Here is an 18,914-nt window from a genome sequence, read left to right on the forward strand (position 1 = left end):
TTAGGTTGAGTGATAAATGTTAGTCAGAAACTCAGCATTAAAAACTGTAAGACGAATGGAACAGGGTGGTGAGTCTGATTGTGTGTGGGGTAAGATCTGCAAAAAAATTCCAATTTCTAATCAACCTATTCAAAGAGATATTACACATCTCTGGAACAGGTGGGACTTGAACCCAGACCTCCTGGGGGATTGGTATTTAAACTGTACCATTGAAACTATTTTCCCTGATCTCTAGATCGCCACATTCAACCTGAGATACTACAGAAACAGACCAGGGGGATAGAAATCAAACAAATAAAACATTCATAGGTACAAACATGTGAAAACTTGCCAGACAGATGGATCCTTTTAAAACAGTAATGTCACCACCCTTGCAAACTCTTATCAATATATGAAAGACAGCAGGCATATTAAGTGTGTTTGACATCATACTTCAGTTTGGCTTCAAGCACAAGTAAAGTCTCTTTCAAATAAGTAACAGGAATTTTGTTTCCATACAACAGAGTTTAGATGTGATTGCTGTGCAGTTGGGCAATGTCTCTGATCTGAAATTCGAAGTCTCAGATTCACGTTTCTGCCCCCATCCCATGACTTGGGCAGTGTGTTCGGAACACAGCCAAAGTACCAACCAACAAATTTTTCCAAAAACGTACAACTGATCAGTCATACGATGGATCCCATACAATCACAATCCATAGCTGCAAGGAAACTGTAACAAGTGCACGTTGCCACATCAAAGTAAATTACAAGGTGAACTGTAACAGACTACCACTAACCAGATTGCAAAAATCAGACAAAACCAAACCTAGTGCCCTTGGACTGGGGTTTTCCAATATCATATCATATTCACCCCAAATATTGTTGACTTTCTCCTTCTGCAGTTATCACAAAGATTGCCGACACATTGTCACCTCCACAAACCCCCAATTCATTCAAAACATATCCTGTTGTGCACCAAGGGCACTCACTCATCCACAAGTACTTCCAACTGTCCAGCACAAACTTTCAAAGCTCCTCATTCTCTCATTTGCCTACTGCTACCTTCCCTACTCTGCAATCTGCGGCCATCCTTCAATTTTTAGACTCAGAATTTCTGAGCACTGACTGTTTGCCGTCAACAACCTTCATTTCACCTCTGTGGAACTCCCTAATTGCTCAGAAAATCCTCCATAGAATTCTATCTTCTGAACCAAGTTTTCAGTTACCTCTCACAATGTGCACTGTGGCTAAACTATAAGATAGGAGGAGAATTCAGCAATTTGGTTTATCAAGTCTGCTCCACCATTGATCAGAGCTGACCCCGCTCTCCTGCCTTCATGTAACCTTTGATCCCCTTACTAATCATGAACTTTATCTGTCTTAACTACACTCTCAGCCTTCTGCAACAATGAGTCCCACAGATTCACCATCCTCTGTCTGAAGACATTCCTGTCCAGGCCTGAGTGTTCTGGAGGTTTCAATGGAGATTCCTTCCCCACCCAAAGCCCTCAAATTGCTCTTCGTATGACAAAGCATTCATCCCTGGGACCGTTCCCATTGGCCTCCTTTCGACTCCCTCCATTGCCAGTACAAGGCAAAGCATGCACATGCACAGAGAATACACAGCCACTTTCAGGACAGCAGCAGCATGCGGAGTATTCATGGCATCACCAACCACAGAATAGCATCACCTGCTTGTCCTGGTGATGCCTCTCTCCTGGAGGAGTTGAGCAACTTCTATACACGGTTTGAGGCACGAAATGACATGGCAGCGAGGAATTCCACCCCCCCCCCCCCCCACCCCCTGCCCGCCAATGACCAGGTGCTGTCTCTTTTGACAGCCAACATGAGGAAAACCCTATGCAGACTCAACCCATGTAAGGACACTGGACTAGATAACATCCCTGGCAGAGTGCTTAGAGGATGCTGTCAGGCTAGTGGATATTCTCATGGACATCTTCAACATCTCCCTGCACCACAGTCCCAACGTGCTTCAAGGCTACTACCATGGTCCCCGTGCCAAAGAAGTCTTCAGCATCCCATCTCAATAACTATCGCCCTGTTGTGCTTACACCCATCATGAAGTGCTTCGAGAGGTTAGTGAAAAGGCATATTAAGACCTTGCTGCCCCCCTCACTGGGCACCTTGCAGTCACATATCAACCAAACCGCTCCACAGATGATGCCATTTCCACCACCCTCCATCTGGCCCTCACCCACCTGGAGAAGGACACTTACTTCAGACCACTGTTCATAGACTTTTCTGCATTCAACACCATCATTCCTCAGCACCTGTTAGGGGAGCGGAGTCTGCTGGGCCGAAATACCTCCCTTTGTAATTGGATCCTGGACTTCCTGACTGCGACACATCAGTTAGTTCGATTGGGTACAGCATCCCCCAACACCATCACACTGAGCACAGGGGCCCCCCCAAAGGCTGTGTGCTCAGTCCACTGCTGACACAACTATGCAGCGATGCATAGGTCAAATCACATCAAGTTCGCTGATGATACAACTGTTTGGGTCTCATCAGCAGGAATGATGAGTCAGCACGGTGCAGCGACTAATGTACTGATGCACAGCCAACAACCTGTGTCTAAACGTGGACAAGACAAACGAGATGGTTGTTGACTTCAGGAGGGCACGGAGCGACCACTCTCCACTGGAAATCAAAGGCTCCTCCATGGAGATTGTGAAGAGCACTAAATTTCTTGGCATACACCTGGCAGAGAATCTCACCTGGACCCTCAACACCAGCCACCACAGCCAAGAAAGCCCATCAGCGTGACTATTTCCTACGCAAGCTGAGGAAAGCCCACTTCTCACTGCCCCCATCCTCATCACATTCTACACAGAAGTACCCGGAGCTGCTGCTTCACTGCCTGGTTTGGGAATTGCACGGTCTCAGATTGTAAGCCCCTACAACAGATAGTGAGGAAAGCGGAGAAGATCATCGGGCTCTCTCATTACAGACACTTACACCACATGCTGCATCCAAAAGGCTAACAGTGTTGTGGAATTGTGAATGAATGAATGAACGAGTACAACGTTTGATTCATTGAATGCATGAATCAACAAATAGAATGTTTGACTCACTGAGTGAAGGCAGGAGCGATAAGAGTTTGAGTGAGGGGTACGTAGGGTCTTCTGAATACCTGAGCATTCGCTCTTTCACGGCTAGAGTGTACACCAGTTCCTTCCCCCAAGTCATCAGGCTCCTTAACACGATGATCGGACTCTTTCCCAACTGAAATTCTTTGCACAACTTCAAATTGCTGCTAGAAAAATGTCTATTATTTATCATTCTTCTATTACACTGTATATTGCGTGTTTAGCATTTCTTATGCACTTTATGCCATGCACGTGTGTAGTTTGTGTGGTCAGTGTAGCACCCTCAGTCCTGGAGGAACACACTGTCTTGTTTTTACTGAATCATTTATGTATGGTAGAAATGACAAATAAATAGCTACTCTCTACTCTTCCTCTTGACCTTCCTCAGATAAAAGGGATACAAAACTGCTCACAGTACCCAGAATATGGTCTGACCAGAGCCTTCGATAGGCTCAGCAGTACATCTCTGCTCTCTTAGTCAGAGACCTCTCTAAATGAATGCTAACATTGCATTTTCATTCCTAACTGCCAACTGAACCTTAAAGAGATTGCTGAACTAGAACGCCCAAGTTTCTGTGCTTCAGATTTGCAAAGCCTCTTCCCCATTTAGAAAACAGTCGGACTTCTATTTTTCCAAAGTGCATAACCTCACACCTTTCCATGTCGTATTCCATTTGCCACTTTTTTGCCCACTCTCGTGCCTATCCAAGACCTCCTGCAGCCTCCCACCTCCTCAACGTTACCTATCCTTGTATCTTTTTGTATCACATCAAACTTAATGCCCACAGTTCTTTTGGCAAGGTTGTTAATACACAATACAATTTATTGGTTTAAAATTTACATGAAAACACCTTGACACTAATATTAGACACTAGTAATTATTTTGTTACCTAGAATGCATAGTACAGAAACAGGCCATTTTGCCCAACTGGTCCATACTGGCGTTTATAATCCACATGAGCCTTCTCCCACTGTCAGCATGTGCTTTTCCCTCATGTGGATTTAGTTTTTCCTCAAGTGCTCCTCTGCGATTTGCTTCAACTATTCCACATGATAGTAATTTCTACATTCCTCCCACCTTCAAGGTAACAAAGTTCCTCCCAAATTCCAGATAAGATTTATTAGTGACTAACAGAGCTTGGGTTGGCCAATAGTGGAAATACCTTCTCCACGTCTCTTATTAAACCACTTCATTATGTTGCTGCTGATATAGCAGTTCAGCACAAGTCCTGACATGAGATACCAGCAATGCAAGATCAGCGCATTAAACATGTCCTCATCTGCCAACGTTTTTCTGTACATTCCTTTATTGGCACAACATCCAGCGTGGATGCTGCCTTTAGTGGAAGCTTTCACAACTATGTTCTTCTGTGGTTTCATAAAGGTGCAGTGAGAAATTGGAGTTCCAAAATAGAACAGTGACGTTTACTCATCTCTCCATCAACATCAAAACAATTACTTTAAAATTATTAAACTCAGATTTTGCTGCTACAGTAATGGAGATTTTAAGTACTTTCACCATCTTAAGTTATGCCAACAATTTGTTAGGAGGATAAGATGTCTCAGTCCTAGGCTCAATCATCTTCGGTTGTTTCATTAATAACCTCCTTTCCAGTACAAAAGGGCAGAAATGAGGATGTTTGTTGATGATTGCACAATGTTCAGCACCAGTTGTGACTTCTCAGATACTGATGTAGTCCATGTCTCAATGCAGTGAAACCTGGACAATAGCCAGGTTTGGGCTGAGAGGTGGCAAGTAGTAATTGTGCTAGAAATATATCCCTTGACATTTAACAATAATACTGAATATCCCTATTCACAATGTCCTGGGTTTATCATGGGCCAGAAATTGAACTGGACTAGCCATATAGATATTATGCTACAACAATCTTGCAGGGAATAACTCACGCCTGACTCCCCAGAGCCTCTCCACCATCTACAAGGTACAATTCAAGAGCGTGACTGAATATACCCCATTTGTCTAAAGCGTGCAGCTCCAACAATCCTCATGAAGCTCGACAATATCCAGGTCAAAGCAGCCTGCTTGACTGGCACCCAATCTACCAGCGGTACTCAGTAGCAGCAGTGTGTACTGTCTACACAACACACTGCAGAAATTCACCAAGGCTCCTTACAGAACACCTTCCAACTAGAAGTACAAGGGGAACAGATACATGGGAACACCGCCACATGCAATTTCCTGCTCAAGACATTCACCATCCTGACTTGGAAATATCACCGTTCCTTCACTCTGTGAATCAAAGTACTGGAACTCCCTCCCTAATAGCATTGTGGGTCTTCCTATGGCGTATGAACTGCAGTGGCTCCAGGATGCAGCTTGTCAGCATGTTCAAGAGCAATTAGTGATGGGCATTAAATGCCAGCCTAGCCAGCAATGTCCACTTCCCACTAATCTATGGAAAAATTAGGAAGTTGCTGCAAGTTTCTTGATGATTTGTATGACTGTGCTGTCAACCTCAGGCAGTCCTCAGTTCTCTGGGCCTGTTACTTAACAGTGTAAAGATCATGAAAATGAAGAAATTTATTTTTTCTGCAATGCTGTTCAGACAGAAACAGGGGCGGTGGGGGGTGGGGGGTGAGTTGAATGCTCTCAGAGTCAGATGTACAGCATGGAAACAGACCCTTTGGTCCAATCCGTCCATGCCAACCAGATATCCCAACCTAATCTAGTCTCACCTGCCAGCACCCGGCCCATATCGCTCTATTCCTATTCGTGTACCCATCCAAATCACTTTTAAATCTTGCAACTGTAACAGCCTCCACCACTCCCTCTAGTAGCTCATTCCATACGCGTACAACCCTCTGTGTTAAAAAGTTGCCCCTTCTCTTGGTCTCTTTTATATCTTTCCCCTCTCACCCTATCCTTCAACCCTGGCAACATCCTTGTAAATCTTTTCTGAACCCTTTCAAGTTTCACACCTCTACAAGTAGCAAAATTTTCTCAGAATTTTAAAAAAATTAAAAATCTATCACATTGTGCCATCTCTCTCCCCTCATTGTTTGTCTTCTGTTCCTGAATTGACTGCAATTCAGCAGATTTCCTTCTGCTGGAAAACATTTCCTCAATTGCTTTTTGAATCTTTGCATTTCATCGGTTAAAAAAAAAGAGAAGATGGTTTGGTTGGTTCCAGATACTCACCACCTTCCCATGGCATTCAGATCACAGTTCCACTAAAACTTTCAACTACATAAATTTCCCTCCCAAAAGCTCAAAACTCCATCCTCCTCAAACAAAAGAATCATCCCAGAATCTTAAAACAAGCTTTCAATTCTCAGTTAAACGCCTCCTTTATTGTTTCAGTAATCATTTTCCTTTGCAGGGGTGGTTTATAGAAGACAATTTTTAATCTTAACGTCACAATATTATTGAAAAGGATATATTGGTTATAGGAGAAAGTGAGGACTGCAGATGCTGGAGATCAGAGCTGAAAACGTGTTGATGGAAAAGCGCAGCAGATCAGGCAGCATCCAAGGAGCAAGAGAGTCGACTTTTCGGGCATGAGCCCTTCTTCATTCCTGACTCTGCTGCTCCTTGGATACTGCCTGATCTGCTGCGCTTTTCCAGCAACACATTTTCAGCATATATTGGTTATATGCAAGTAAATATATTGAATTTGCTCATTTTAAATTTTACAACTTCACAAAGAACCAGTACAGAATGCTGTTTCAGGATTAAGTTTTCCTTCAGGAATACTAGCAATCTAGTAACGTTCTATTCCTTAAACTGCTGTTTAACAGGAATGGTAGAGACAGATATGCACCACATTCAGCATCTTTCACAATTTCAGAATGAGCCAGGACCTCTTGACAGCCAAATAGAGTACTGTTTGAAGTGTAGCTACGATTGTAATCTAGGGAAATTTGCAACCAATTGAGTGCTGCAAATGTGTTGCTGGTCAAAGCACAGCAGGTTAGGCAGCATCGAAGATTTTAACCAATTGAGTGCAGCAAGATCCCATAATCCATAACTAAATAAATAGAGTTCATTCATTTTAGGAGGAATGAATATTTGCCAAGTCACTGAGGATAATAGTCCCAATCTCTTTGAAATAAAAATCGTGGATCATTTTACAATAATCCAAATGGGCAGACAAGTCCCCAGTTTATAGAGTCTCATCCAAGAGACAGCAACTGCTACAGCGCAGCACTCCTTCAGCACTGCTCTGTGAGAGTGGTAGTTCAATATAGATGTTCAAGAAAGCATGTTGGAGTACAATGGTTGGAATTAACTGAGCAGTCCACTCAAAGTAAAAAAAAAAGGTCTGCACAAGCACAATATGCTAAATGTCTTTCTCCTGTATTCTCCTAATCTTATAAAGCCTCTGAACCCACAATCACCTGAGGAAACAGGCAGCATGCTACTCAGTCAGCCACTTTCATATTAACTATTTTTCATGAGTATTTAAAAAATTTAAAGATTAGCAATAGCAATTCTTTGTATAAAACTGTTTCTTCCTTAATGCAAGGTAAAGGAATTAAGTAACCGTATAACTTAACTGCTTGTCACCAGGTAAGTCACTTATTTATATAAACTAGTAGTACCACATTATACACTATTGATCTAGAAAGACATTGATTGATTAAATTTAAAAAACACAGTAAACTTTCTGATAGATTTCAGTTTCTTCCTTCACTTGCACACACCACAGACAGGGAGAGAGAAACAAACATTAAAACCCTAACCAGTTGAACACACCTTTTCTGATTTGGCAGTGTACAACCGGTACAACGCTAACAAATAGAAGAGAAACTCTCCTTATCAAAACTGAAACTGGAGATTAAAAATACTTTAAAGAAGTCTAAAGTCTTTATCAAAGTAGAGCTTTGAAAAAAGTATTATTACTCCCACAGAACACTAACCTGGTCCTGGAACCTGACAGCCATCTTAAATAGATCAACAGACAGGTTTAAAAAAAACTACAGGAAACATGAAGAGACATCAAGGGCTTTCTCCTCAACACCTGGAGACTCCAACTTTTCAAAACTTGTATCAAAAAATAAGCAAGCTTTGAAGTTTAAAAAAATTCTTGTGTGCAAAAAACTTTCCCTTGAAATTTGAAACCGGGTTCACCTCTGGTAACTTATTTTAATAATAAATAAAAAGAGAAACATTTGATAAGAGTTTGTCTTTTTCTCTGCTGCCTTTGTTGTTAGTGGCAGTCAGCAATACCTTGGCTTCCCCCCCTTTACTGAATCCACACCTTGACTCAACTCAGTCCCCAGCACCCAGGGAGAAACTGAACCAACACCACCCCCTCCAAAAAAAAGACAGACAATCTCCTTAATCCAGCATCTGAAGATTCAATTCAGGTTAAAAAAAGAGAAATAAAATGTCGCCACCGCTTTCATCGCCCTGGGAACGAATGTATTAATTGTAAAATCATATCCGCCCGCCCGACTGAACATTTCTGACCTTTCAATCGATGAGAACCAATAGATTTTCTGGAGAAGAAAAAAAAGTTTGTTTCAAACTCTTTTTTTGGGAGAGAATTCACTTGAAAGTTTGACTCAAATCATGAGAGAGAGAGAGACACTCAATCATCGTTGATTTAGATCCGAATTCGGTTCACTTTTGTTTTAAATCATTGATCTTGTTCAAACTGAAGAGAAAGAGGGGAGCTGCCAACCCTCCAGGATTGTCCTGGATACTGCTGGAAGCTACACCCAAACAGCAAAATATGTTTAAACTTCCACAACAACCCCTCCTCCCTGAAAAATAAGCCTTACATATATTTACTGAACATACCTGCAAATTGTTAACTCATTTTGTGAAGAGTATAGTAGATGGAAAAAAAATGCTATTCGACTGGATGCAACAGTCAGGTGGAAGATTAGGGGATTAAACTTCCAGGACAGCATCCAGAGTTGATAACCTGACAATTAAAATGCTCCAGAAACGTGCTAAATCTTTGTAGCACGTATACTTACAGTGTAGGTCAACAAAGTGGAAGTACTGTGGGTATAGTTTACATAAGTGTGACGTTTCTGCCAAAATTGTTTCATCTGAAAAGACCATTAATCTTTCAACAATTGAGTATTATTCTTGGTGTTAATAACCTTGACACAAATTGTACACTAAAGCAAGCTTGCAAAGCACCAGAGAAAACCATTTCAACAGGGCCAGAGAGAGAGAACCTTGCTTGTGCCAGTGCTTTGAAAGAACTATCCTATTGGAGCAAAGTAGCAAGATGTTCTCTCTTGGCCAAGCAATTTATTCGCTTTTTAAATATGCATCACCTTCCTTTCGAACTGTTATTGTTGAATTCACTTCTAGAGCACAACAACTGGTCTAATATCCCACTGGCTTTGCCAGTTACCTTAAAACTGTCTCCCTTGCTCATCGAACCTTTTATTTATTAGATACAGTGTGGAAACAGGCCCTTTGGCCCAACAAGTCCACACTGACCCTCCAAAGAGCGACTCACCCATACCCATTTGCCTACATTTATTAAAAGCAAGGAGCAATCTGACAGATCCATTTCTTCGCAGAATGAAAAATTGATTTCCTCGATTTATTGCCGTACCTTCTGGCTGTAGAAATAGTTTCTTCCAATATCTAAAGCCCCTAAAAACTGAATTCATTTAATAAACGAGAAAGACTTCCAGCAATATCTAGCAGACTTTTAGACCTATGTAAATTCCTACTTTTTTTTGGGCAGTTAAGTGATTTGTAAAACTGTCTATATGCGCAAACTTCAGCACCATCAACAGAGTTAACCCTTCCACCTAAAAGCTTTTTTTTAAAAAACATATATTTGAGACCAAGTTAAAACCAGGCAGGTTCATTACGGCTATCATTCAAGATTAAAACCACTAATCCAATTGAATGATTTTGCAAATGTAACCAACCAGTCATCCGATTATTAGGATTGGATTAATTCACTGACATTTAACCAGAGAACTTAAAGAAATGGCTTGCATTTTGGCAACTGTTGCCCATGATGACAGAATTTTGCACAAAACTAATAAGGCCATCTTCACTGGTGTTCTCTGGACTGAGCCCTGCAAAAGATTACTCAAATGTAAGTTTTAAAAAATTGAGGTGGTGGATTAGAACTCACCAATCATTAGAAGAGAGATCCTGGTCACTTCACAAGTGCTCAATTAGTTACTGGCTCATAAGGATTTCAAGGAACATTTCCCTTTGTGAGGACAAATTATAGAAAGGTGATATAACAACTTTTATTTCTTTGGTACCTTTCCCATCCTAAAGCACCTCACAGGACCACTAACATTATTTGACACTAATTCACACAGGTATTATGACAGCTAACCAAAAGCCTGTGTCAAATAAGTGAGCTTTAAAAGGGAGCATAGATGTAAAGCTCAGAAACAGACCCTTCAGTCCAACTCGTCCATGCGACCAGACAGCCCCAACCTAATCCAAACTCATTTGCCAGCACCCGGCCCATATCCCTCCAAATCTTTCCTATTCATATACCCATCCAGATGCCTTTTAAATGTTGCAATTGCACCTCCACCACTCCCTCTGGCAGCTCATTCCATACACGCATCCACCATTTGCATGAAAAGGTTGCTCCTTATGACTTATATCTTTCCACTCTCACTCTATTCCCTCTAGTTCTGGACTCCCCAACCCCAGGGAAAAGATGTTGATTATTTATCCTATCCATGCCCCTCATGATTTCATAAACCTCTATAAAGGTTATCCCTCAGCCTCCGACACTCCAGGGAAGATGGCCCCAACCTGTTCAGCCTCTCCCTATAGCTCAAATTCTCCAACCTTGGCAACATTCTTGTAAATCTTTTCTGACCCTTTTCAAGTTTCACAACATCTTTCCAAAAGGAGACCAGAAATGCACGCAAAAGGGGCCTAACCAACACGACCTCCCAGCTCCTATACTCAATACTCCTGACCAATAAAGGAAGGCATATCAAACACCTTTCTCACTATCCTATCTACATGCGACTCCATTTTCAAGGAACTGTGAACCTGCACTCCAAGGTCTCTTTGTTCAGCAACACTCCCCAGGACTTTACCATCAAGTGTACAACTCCTGCAAAGATTTGCTTTCCCAAAATGCAACATCTCACATTTGTCTAAATTAAACTCAGTCTGCTACTCCTCAGCCCATTGGCCCATCTGATCAAGATCTAGTTGTAATCTGAGGTAACCTTCTTCACTGTCCACTATATCTCCAATGTTGATGTCATCTGCAAACTTACTAACTAAACCTCTTATGTTCATCTTTCTTTAAGCATCTTTCTCTCTAAGCATCTTAAATTAAAAAAAATGCTGGGATGTGGACATTACTGGCAAGGCCATTTTCTTTTGACTATCCTAAACACTCGTAAACAGAGTAACTTGCTGTGCCATTTCAGTGGACAATTATGAGCCAATCACACTGCTACAGGTTTGGAGTCACATGCCAGCCAGACAAGACCAGGTAAAGATGGCAGATTTCCTTCACTAATGGACATTTAGTGGAACAGATTTTTTTTTAAATAGTAACAATCATTGTTAATAATGGGGACTTCGAAATAGACACTGACTTTACATTCCAGATTTATTATGTGATTTTAAATTGCAACACCAGCAATTGTTTACTTAAAACCTATGCCCCAGTTGGTCTGGACTTCTGCAGTTCTAGACCAGTGACATTACTACGAGGTCAACATCTCTCCCTCTAAAAGGGACAACTATAGTGCTAGAATTTAACCTTTTAAGTCAAAGGCAGTGAGGGAATGGTCAGCAGTGATGAAGCAAAATAAATGAGGGATGTGCAAGAGACCAGAACTAGAGAAAGATGCTTCAGAGGGTGCAGGACTGGAGATGGTGAGGAAAGGATGAGGCATGGAAAACAGATGATTTTTTTAAAAAATTAAAAAGACACATTCTTACTGGGACCCAGTGCAGTTTAGTGAAAGACATGGGTGTGTTAGGCTAAAGGCAGAGTTTTAGAAAACCTCAAGTTTACAGAGGGTTTAAGGGACAGGCAAGCCAGAAGACAGCATTGGAATGCATTAAAACATGTAATTGTAAAAGCTCCGTGTATGGAAACAGAATCTTGAGAGATCACATACATCAATCTACAGAAAGTTGACAGGATCATTTCTCAAAAATGCAAGTTACAAAATGGCAGAGTGCACAAGCTATAACTACGTGTGCCAATTAAAGCATTGTGAACAATTCTGGGCACTGCACAGATGTTGAAAACTTAACAGTGTGCAATGGAGAATTATTAGACTGTATTTACATCTACATTTGCCTGGCTGCACCTGGTACAGTACTTTCTTGGCAACCCATCTGAAGTGGTTTGCACTTGCAGTAATGGTGACTGGTCTAATAATCATCATTCCATGCCAAGTTCACTAGCTTGGTAAAATGGGCCTTCCTTATATCTGCCCAGAATGCCCTGGACTCCAGAACCTGTGCCTAAACCAACACTGCACTGCTGTAACATGAATGACCAAGAGATAGGACCATGCCATTATTGCATCATCTACAATAGAGGTATGTGCATTGGCTTATTCTAGTCATAACAATGCATGAAGGTCTTAAATTAAAAAGAATACTCAGGCAGTTTGCTTTAAAGTTTAGTCTCAGGATATGAATATCTTAAGGGTCATAAAATGATGGGTGATGGCAGCTATTACATAGTCAATTTCTTGAGATTTAGTCAAATGTATAGAAATAACAATGTCTTATGGATGATAAAAAACAAAGTAAGAGACAAGTCAGTTCAACTAGTCCACGTTGGGACTTTATGCACCACAAGAACAGAGCAGCACAGTGGCTCAGTGGTTAGCACTGCTGCCTCAATGCCAGGGACTCTTGATTCCAACCTCAGGTGACTGTGTGTGGAGTTTGCACATTCTCCCAGTGTCTGCATGGGCTTCCTCCTGGTGGTCCTGTTTCCTCCCATTGTCCAAAGATGTACAGGCTATGTAGCTTGGCAATGCTAAATTGTCCGTAATGTCCAGGGATGTGCAGACTAGGTAGATTAGCATGGGATGTGCAGGTTTACAGGGATAGGATGGAGGGAGGGGGCAGTCTGAATGGGAGGTTTTTCAGAGGGTCAGTGTGGATTCGAAGGACTGAATGGCCCGCTTCCATGCAATAAAAGGACTCTGTGAAGAACCTCCTCAAATTTTCTTTATCATGCAACATATCCTTCTATTCTGCAGTCATAGGTTTATCCAGCTACGCCTTAAGTGCTCCAAAACTATTCACGTCAACCACTTCATGTATTCGAGTTCCACACTCTCACCAAGGTCTGGATGAAGAAGAATTTTCTTTCCTGAGTTGTCTAATGTATTTGTTCATAACTATTGCATACTGATGGCAGAGTGTTTGGCTCAAAGCCCTATTTGAAAATTATTGTAGTGAAAACTTATACCCCATTGCATATACATTTCACCTATTTAGGGAACTATCTATCCAAGTACAGTTAATATTAGTTAAAATCAAGCAGTTTTATATGTTGCTGCATAGTTGGTTATGCTCCCTTAATTTTTTCCAAAATAAAAGTGGAAATATACTCAATAATGCTACTTTTCCTTTTCCAAGGTATACACAAACAATTTTCCATCTCTGACACGCATTTCAACAAATTCTTTTGCACAGAATTCTGTGGGAAATACAGATTGAGAAAAGACATTGTCCACATAGAACTTGCCTCTCCCCTTCGTTATTGTTTTTCCAGTTTTATTCCCATCAGAAACAGGGTAGAGGCTGGTCATAAAAATTCTTCCGCAGAAGTGTTGCCAGGTTTTCAAGGAAACCAAAACATTGAAGAAATTCAGCCTTTTTTTTAGGGCTTTTATTCCCAGCACAATGCAGTGCTTCTCTCCTGAACGTACAGCAAGTACTGAAACAGAGTGTTAGGCAAAGATGCCAACAACTTGTTTTAAAGACATTAATTTGTACACGTTTTGGTTACATAAACATCAAGTCTTTGCTCAAGTTTCACTGCAGGGTCATAATGACTAGAAAAATAAACATCAAAGTCTAGAAATCAAGTTTAAAAGAAAATCAGAAAATGCTTGCACATTACAGACAGATGACTCATCACATCTAGCTCTATCAGGTTCTAATTAAGACTACACAAACTGTCATATTCTGAATATTGTTGTTACAAAAATATACTGATTTGCATTAAACATTACACTTTAAACAAATCTAATGTTACAGTCATCCAAAGCCCTGCCCTTGAAAGAAAAAAGGGTACATAATAGGTCAGTGGAATATGTTCCAGTGTCAGTTGTGGCTCAGTGGATAAGATGCTCATAAAGATCACGAGGTCTCGAGTACTAATCTAGGGGTTTTGGCACAAATATCCAGGACACCACTCCTGGTGCAGGGTTGACAGAATCTCAGTTAATATTTCTGGTACTTTTCTTGACTAGATATGCAGATGCAGAGAAATCACTAAAAAAAATATGAAAAGCTCAAGCAGCTAAAATTTCTCTTGTCTTTCCTAGCCATTGGTGAGACTTAATGTATCAAAATTGAGGGACTCTACACCAAGCTCAACAAAACCTTAAATGCTTCTTTGCTGGCCCCACCCACCACATGCCTGACACAAAGTACTATAGTTCAAGAGCCCATATTGACCATGACTTCTAATAGACAATAACTACTTTTTGTTTTGCAGAAGTATCACTGGCCAAGTCAGGAATCAGTTTTTCTGTGTAAAACATCCCAAAGTAGTTCTATTAGTCTGAGTCACATCTTGAAATATTAGGTGATAAGCTTGCTCAAAGAGAAAAGGTTTTAAAATGGCATCTTTAAAAAGCCGAGGAGAAAGGGAGGCAATTAAAGCTAAGTAGGTGAAGACACAGTCGCTAATGGTCTAATAATTAATACAGTGGATGCTCAAGAGGGCAGAATTGGAAGATTGCAGAGGTCTCAAGATTGTAAGGCTGGAGTTAGGGCTAGGCAGGGGAGGGAGGGTTGGAAAGTTAGGGGGAGAAATGTGTCTATTAGTAGAGTTTTACTAAAAAAAGATAAACAAGCTCCAGCTTAGTCAGTTTATTTTGACCTTGAGTTTAGGGCAATCCTGTGAAGTCCTTGGAATTGGATAGCTGTATAGAGCTGTGCTCCTGACAATGGAAGAAGGACTAGTTTACTAGATTACCTTAGACTGAAGACTTGGCAATAGTCCCAGACCAGAAATGTTGGGATAAAACCTAAAGAGATTACTTAAAGCTGGGTACATTCAAGCAGATATGTGCTGTGATAACTCCAGGAAGAACCTATCTGCAGTTCCAACCTAAAAAGATTAAGTTTAAGTCATTTGTAACTTTATGTGATGTTAGATAGAGTGACTAGTCTGAGTAAGATGTTGCTTTGGTTACTGAACAGAAGTGTTTTTGTCAAGTTAGAAAGGAAATAAACATAGTATTTTGAGTCTTTACTTTTAAAGGAAAAAACATTGAATTTGTATTACAAATAGATGGTTTGGTTTATTCTAATTTTTCTTCATGTCTTTTGTTAAGAAATACCTTTCAAAAAAGTTATTTTCTTTCATGATGAGAATTTGCACTATACATTATATCATCTGCAAACTTGTGGATGGTCTTCAACTTGCATTTAGTTTGCACCTTGCACGACTTCAATATAATCCTGAAGAAAAAGTGCTAATAAAATACAGGAAAGTGGAGAAATCACTAAATATAGAAAATAGCAACCAGGTTTTCCACTCAAGATCCCAAAAATATCAAATGCAATTATCGTTTTTTGTGATGTTGGTAAAGATCTAACAGTGGCTTCAAGACAGCAGGGAGAAAACCTCGCCTCTCCTTAGAAACAGTGGCAGGTCCTTTAGCTATACCTGCTGGGATCTTGATTTTCCTCTTTTTTAAAAAAAAAAGACATTCTATTCATAAAATTTGCAATCAAATGCAGTAGTGTTTACATTTAGCAAATAGATTAATATCCCAGAATAATGTAATATCTTAATACCTTTGACAGTGCTAGCATTGACAGAGTTAGACGATGGGCTATTTTTGCCTATACCTCTCTTCTCCCCTCAACCCCACCCATGACAAACTCTTGTAACCTTGGTTATAAACTTATGCTGAAGAAAAGTACATGTCCACCAGCATTATAATTTCCAAGGTAATGCTACAGCCAGCATTACTAAAGGCAGAACTGGACATCCATCGCAGAGAGGAGAAGTCTCAGTCTTCAGAGTGCTTGCTGTTGCTGTCCCACCCAGTGGGCTGCTCTGTAGTGAGCGCTGTCAGGGCTGCAATCAGGCCTATGGAGAGCACCCCACTGGTCAGCAGAGTGAAGCAAATGTGGGGTGTGGAGGGAAAGGGAGCTCTAGACCATGACAGATGTTTTTTTTTGAATGCAGAGTCTGCAAGCGCAATGAAAGGAACGGGGAGATGCTTCTCAAAAGATAGTACCCTTCCTTCTCACTGCTTCTAAACTTTTTTTTAAAAAATCCGGTTTTGTCGTGTTCTCTCACGTAGTCAGTAACTTTTAGAAACACGCTCATGTTATTACCACTATCATAATATGTGACCTGAGAATATAATGGTATCATGCTCCAGCTTACTCTGAGAACATGAAGCGTGATAATACTGGAACTGTCATCTAACTCTAATAAAACATTCCTATACAATAGTTAGCTGGAATAAAGGACGGTTGTATTTTTAAATATGATATTCACACCCAGTTTAGATTAGATTCCCAACAGCGTGGAAACAGGCCCTTCGGCCCAACAAGTCCACACCGACCCTCCGAAGAGTAATCCTCCGAGACCCATTTCCCTCTGAACAATGCACCAATCACTATGGGCAATTTAGCATGGCCAATTCACCTGACCTGCACATCTTTCGATTGTGGGAGGAAACTGGAGTAAACCCACGCAGACACGGGGAGAATGTGCAAACTCTACACAGACAGTTGCCAGAGGCTAGAATCGAACTGGAGACCCTGGTGCTGCGAGGCAGCAGTGCTAACCACTGAGCCACCGTGCTAATTAACACAGCTGCATCTGGTAAAGGCAAAACATCACATCAGGTTTGGGACACCAACCATATTATAACAAAAAAACACAGCCGTGCAGACAGCATCTGAGGAGCAAGAAAGTTACGTTGAGCACAAGCTCTTCATCAGGAATTCCTGATGAGCTTATGCTCAAAATATCAACTCTCCTGCTCCTTGGATGCTACCTGTCCGGCTGTGCTTTTCCAGTGCTGCACTTTTTGACTCCAATCTCCAGCATCTGCAGTCCTCACTTTCTCCTATATTATAGCATGGGCAAGTTAATATGGGAGTCAACTGAAACTTTTAAAGATGCTCCATTGACTGTTAATTTAGATAATGGGCTGCAGATTTCACCCAAATTCCAAATCTTCAAAAACAAAATCACAAAATCACAATGAGCTAGGCACTCACCTAGTTTACGCAATATCCCATACCACACACACACACACACAAAACCTGCAGGGCCATGTCAAATTCAGCCCTAGGTCTTGGGCTGAAAATTAAACCCAGCCACAGAAGGGGATTTTTTTTGGGGTGGGGGGGCGGGGGGGGGGGGGGGGGGAGAGAATGCGAATAAGAGGGATCGTGCAGGGATAAATTATCCAGTGTCAAGCCTGAATTCAACTTGTCATCATTATGATTTTCAACATTTCAGTAAAGATAAAACATAAGTATTCCAGATACAGGAACAGGCCTAACAACATAACAAGCAAATCTGAAAATAAATTCAGTCTCCAAGGTAAAAGAAAATTTAAAATTCTTGGACAACTTATACCAATCACGTTGGAGGAAAATATTCAAACCTAATATTTTTGAAAATAAACTTTTTAGAACAAACTAAAACATTTTTCTAAAATAAAGGTAAATAATTGGTTTCTACAGATTAGGTATTTGCCAAGGTAAATCGTCCTATGTCTCTCAGTTTGGAGATTTTACTGAAACACAAATTCCTTTCAAACAATGCACTCTTGGTAATGTCAAAATCTGATTGCAAGATAAAAAGGGTACAGATAAATCTTTGTAGATTAACAGGAGTACACTGCAATCTAAACTGGAATTTGCAGAATGTTATCACCATCAGCTACAGAGGTCATGCTTTGAATCACCCAACATGAAAATATTGACGTCACTTCTGTGGCTGTTCAAGATGCTTGTGCATTGAAAATTGAGCCACATGAAACTAATCCTTTACATTTAATTTCTATACGACACTCTTGGGAGGACTTTGGCGAGGATAAAAGAGATGTGCTAAGATTATTCCAAAAATCTGGGGACTGCCTGGAGAATCTAGGATTGTTCTTTGAGTGGAGAAAGCCAGCAGGAAATAGGGTAAGTCAGAGTTCTACAGAAAAATTGTGTTGGCGCCAGCCAAAAAACCAGCACCTAACTATTCCAATCTCATTTTCAGCAATTGGTATATAGCCTTGTATACCGACATCACAAGTAAAAGTCAAAATACTTAGAAATTTTGAAGGTCTGTCTCTACTGCCCCAGCAGGCAAGTGATTCCAGATTCCCACCACCTTCTGTGTGAAAGGGATTTCCCCCCCTCACATCTCCCCACATCCTCTGTCCCTTACCTTAAATCAATGGCTCCTGGTCACTGATCCCTCCACCAAGGGAAAAAGATTCCTTTCTGTCTACCCTCAATTTTATCCATCTCAATAATTCCCTCCTCTGCTTCCCCTCCTCCGACAAAAACATCCATGATCTAACCCTAATTTCTCTTCATAACTAAAATTCTCCAGCCCAGGCAACATCCTGGTGAATCTTCTCTGCATTCCCTCCAGTGTAAACCCGTCCCTGTGAATTCCAGAACTGCATACAGTACTCTAGCTGTGG

The 18,914-nt window shown here is 40.9% G+C and overlaps 1 protein-coding gene across 3 annotated transcripts in view; it reads right to left on the minus strand.

Annotated features, from left to right (window-relative positions):
- tjp2a (tight junction protein 2a (zona occludens 2)) overlaps positions 1 to 18,914 on the minus strand; it is a 140,292-nt gene that overhangs the window by 81,368 nt on the left and 40,010 nt on the right. The window contains exon 1 of one of the 3 annotated variants that reach the window (XM_060839677.1): positions 7,971 to 8,010. The exons of the other annotated variants lie outside the window; for them this stretch is intronic. Within the exon in view, the coding sequence (XP_060695660.1) occupies positions 7,971 to 7,994 (24 nt within the window). The 5' untranslated portion in view covers positions 7,995 to 8,010. Of the gene's footprint in view, positions 1 to 7,970; positions 8,011 to 18,914 lie in introns of those variants that run through there. 3 annotated transcript variants of the gene reach the window in all.

The sequence above is a fragment of the Hemiscyllium ocellatum genome, chromosome 2, assembly GCF_020745735.1.
Source record: "Hemiscyllium ocellatum isolate sHemOce1 chromosome 2, sHemOce1.pat.X.cur, whole genome shotgun sequence".
Taxonomy (NCBI): Eukaryota; Metazoa; Chordata; class Chondrichthyes; order Orectolobiformes; family Hemiscylliidae; genus Hemiscyllium; species Hemiscyllium ocellatum.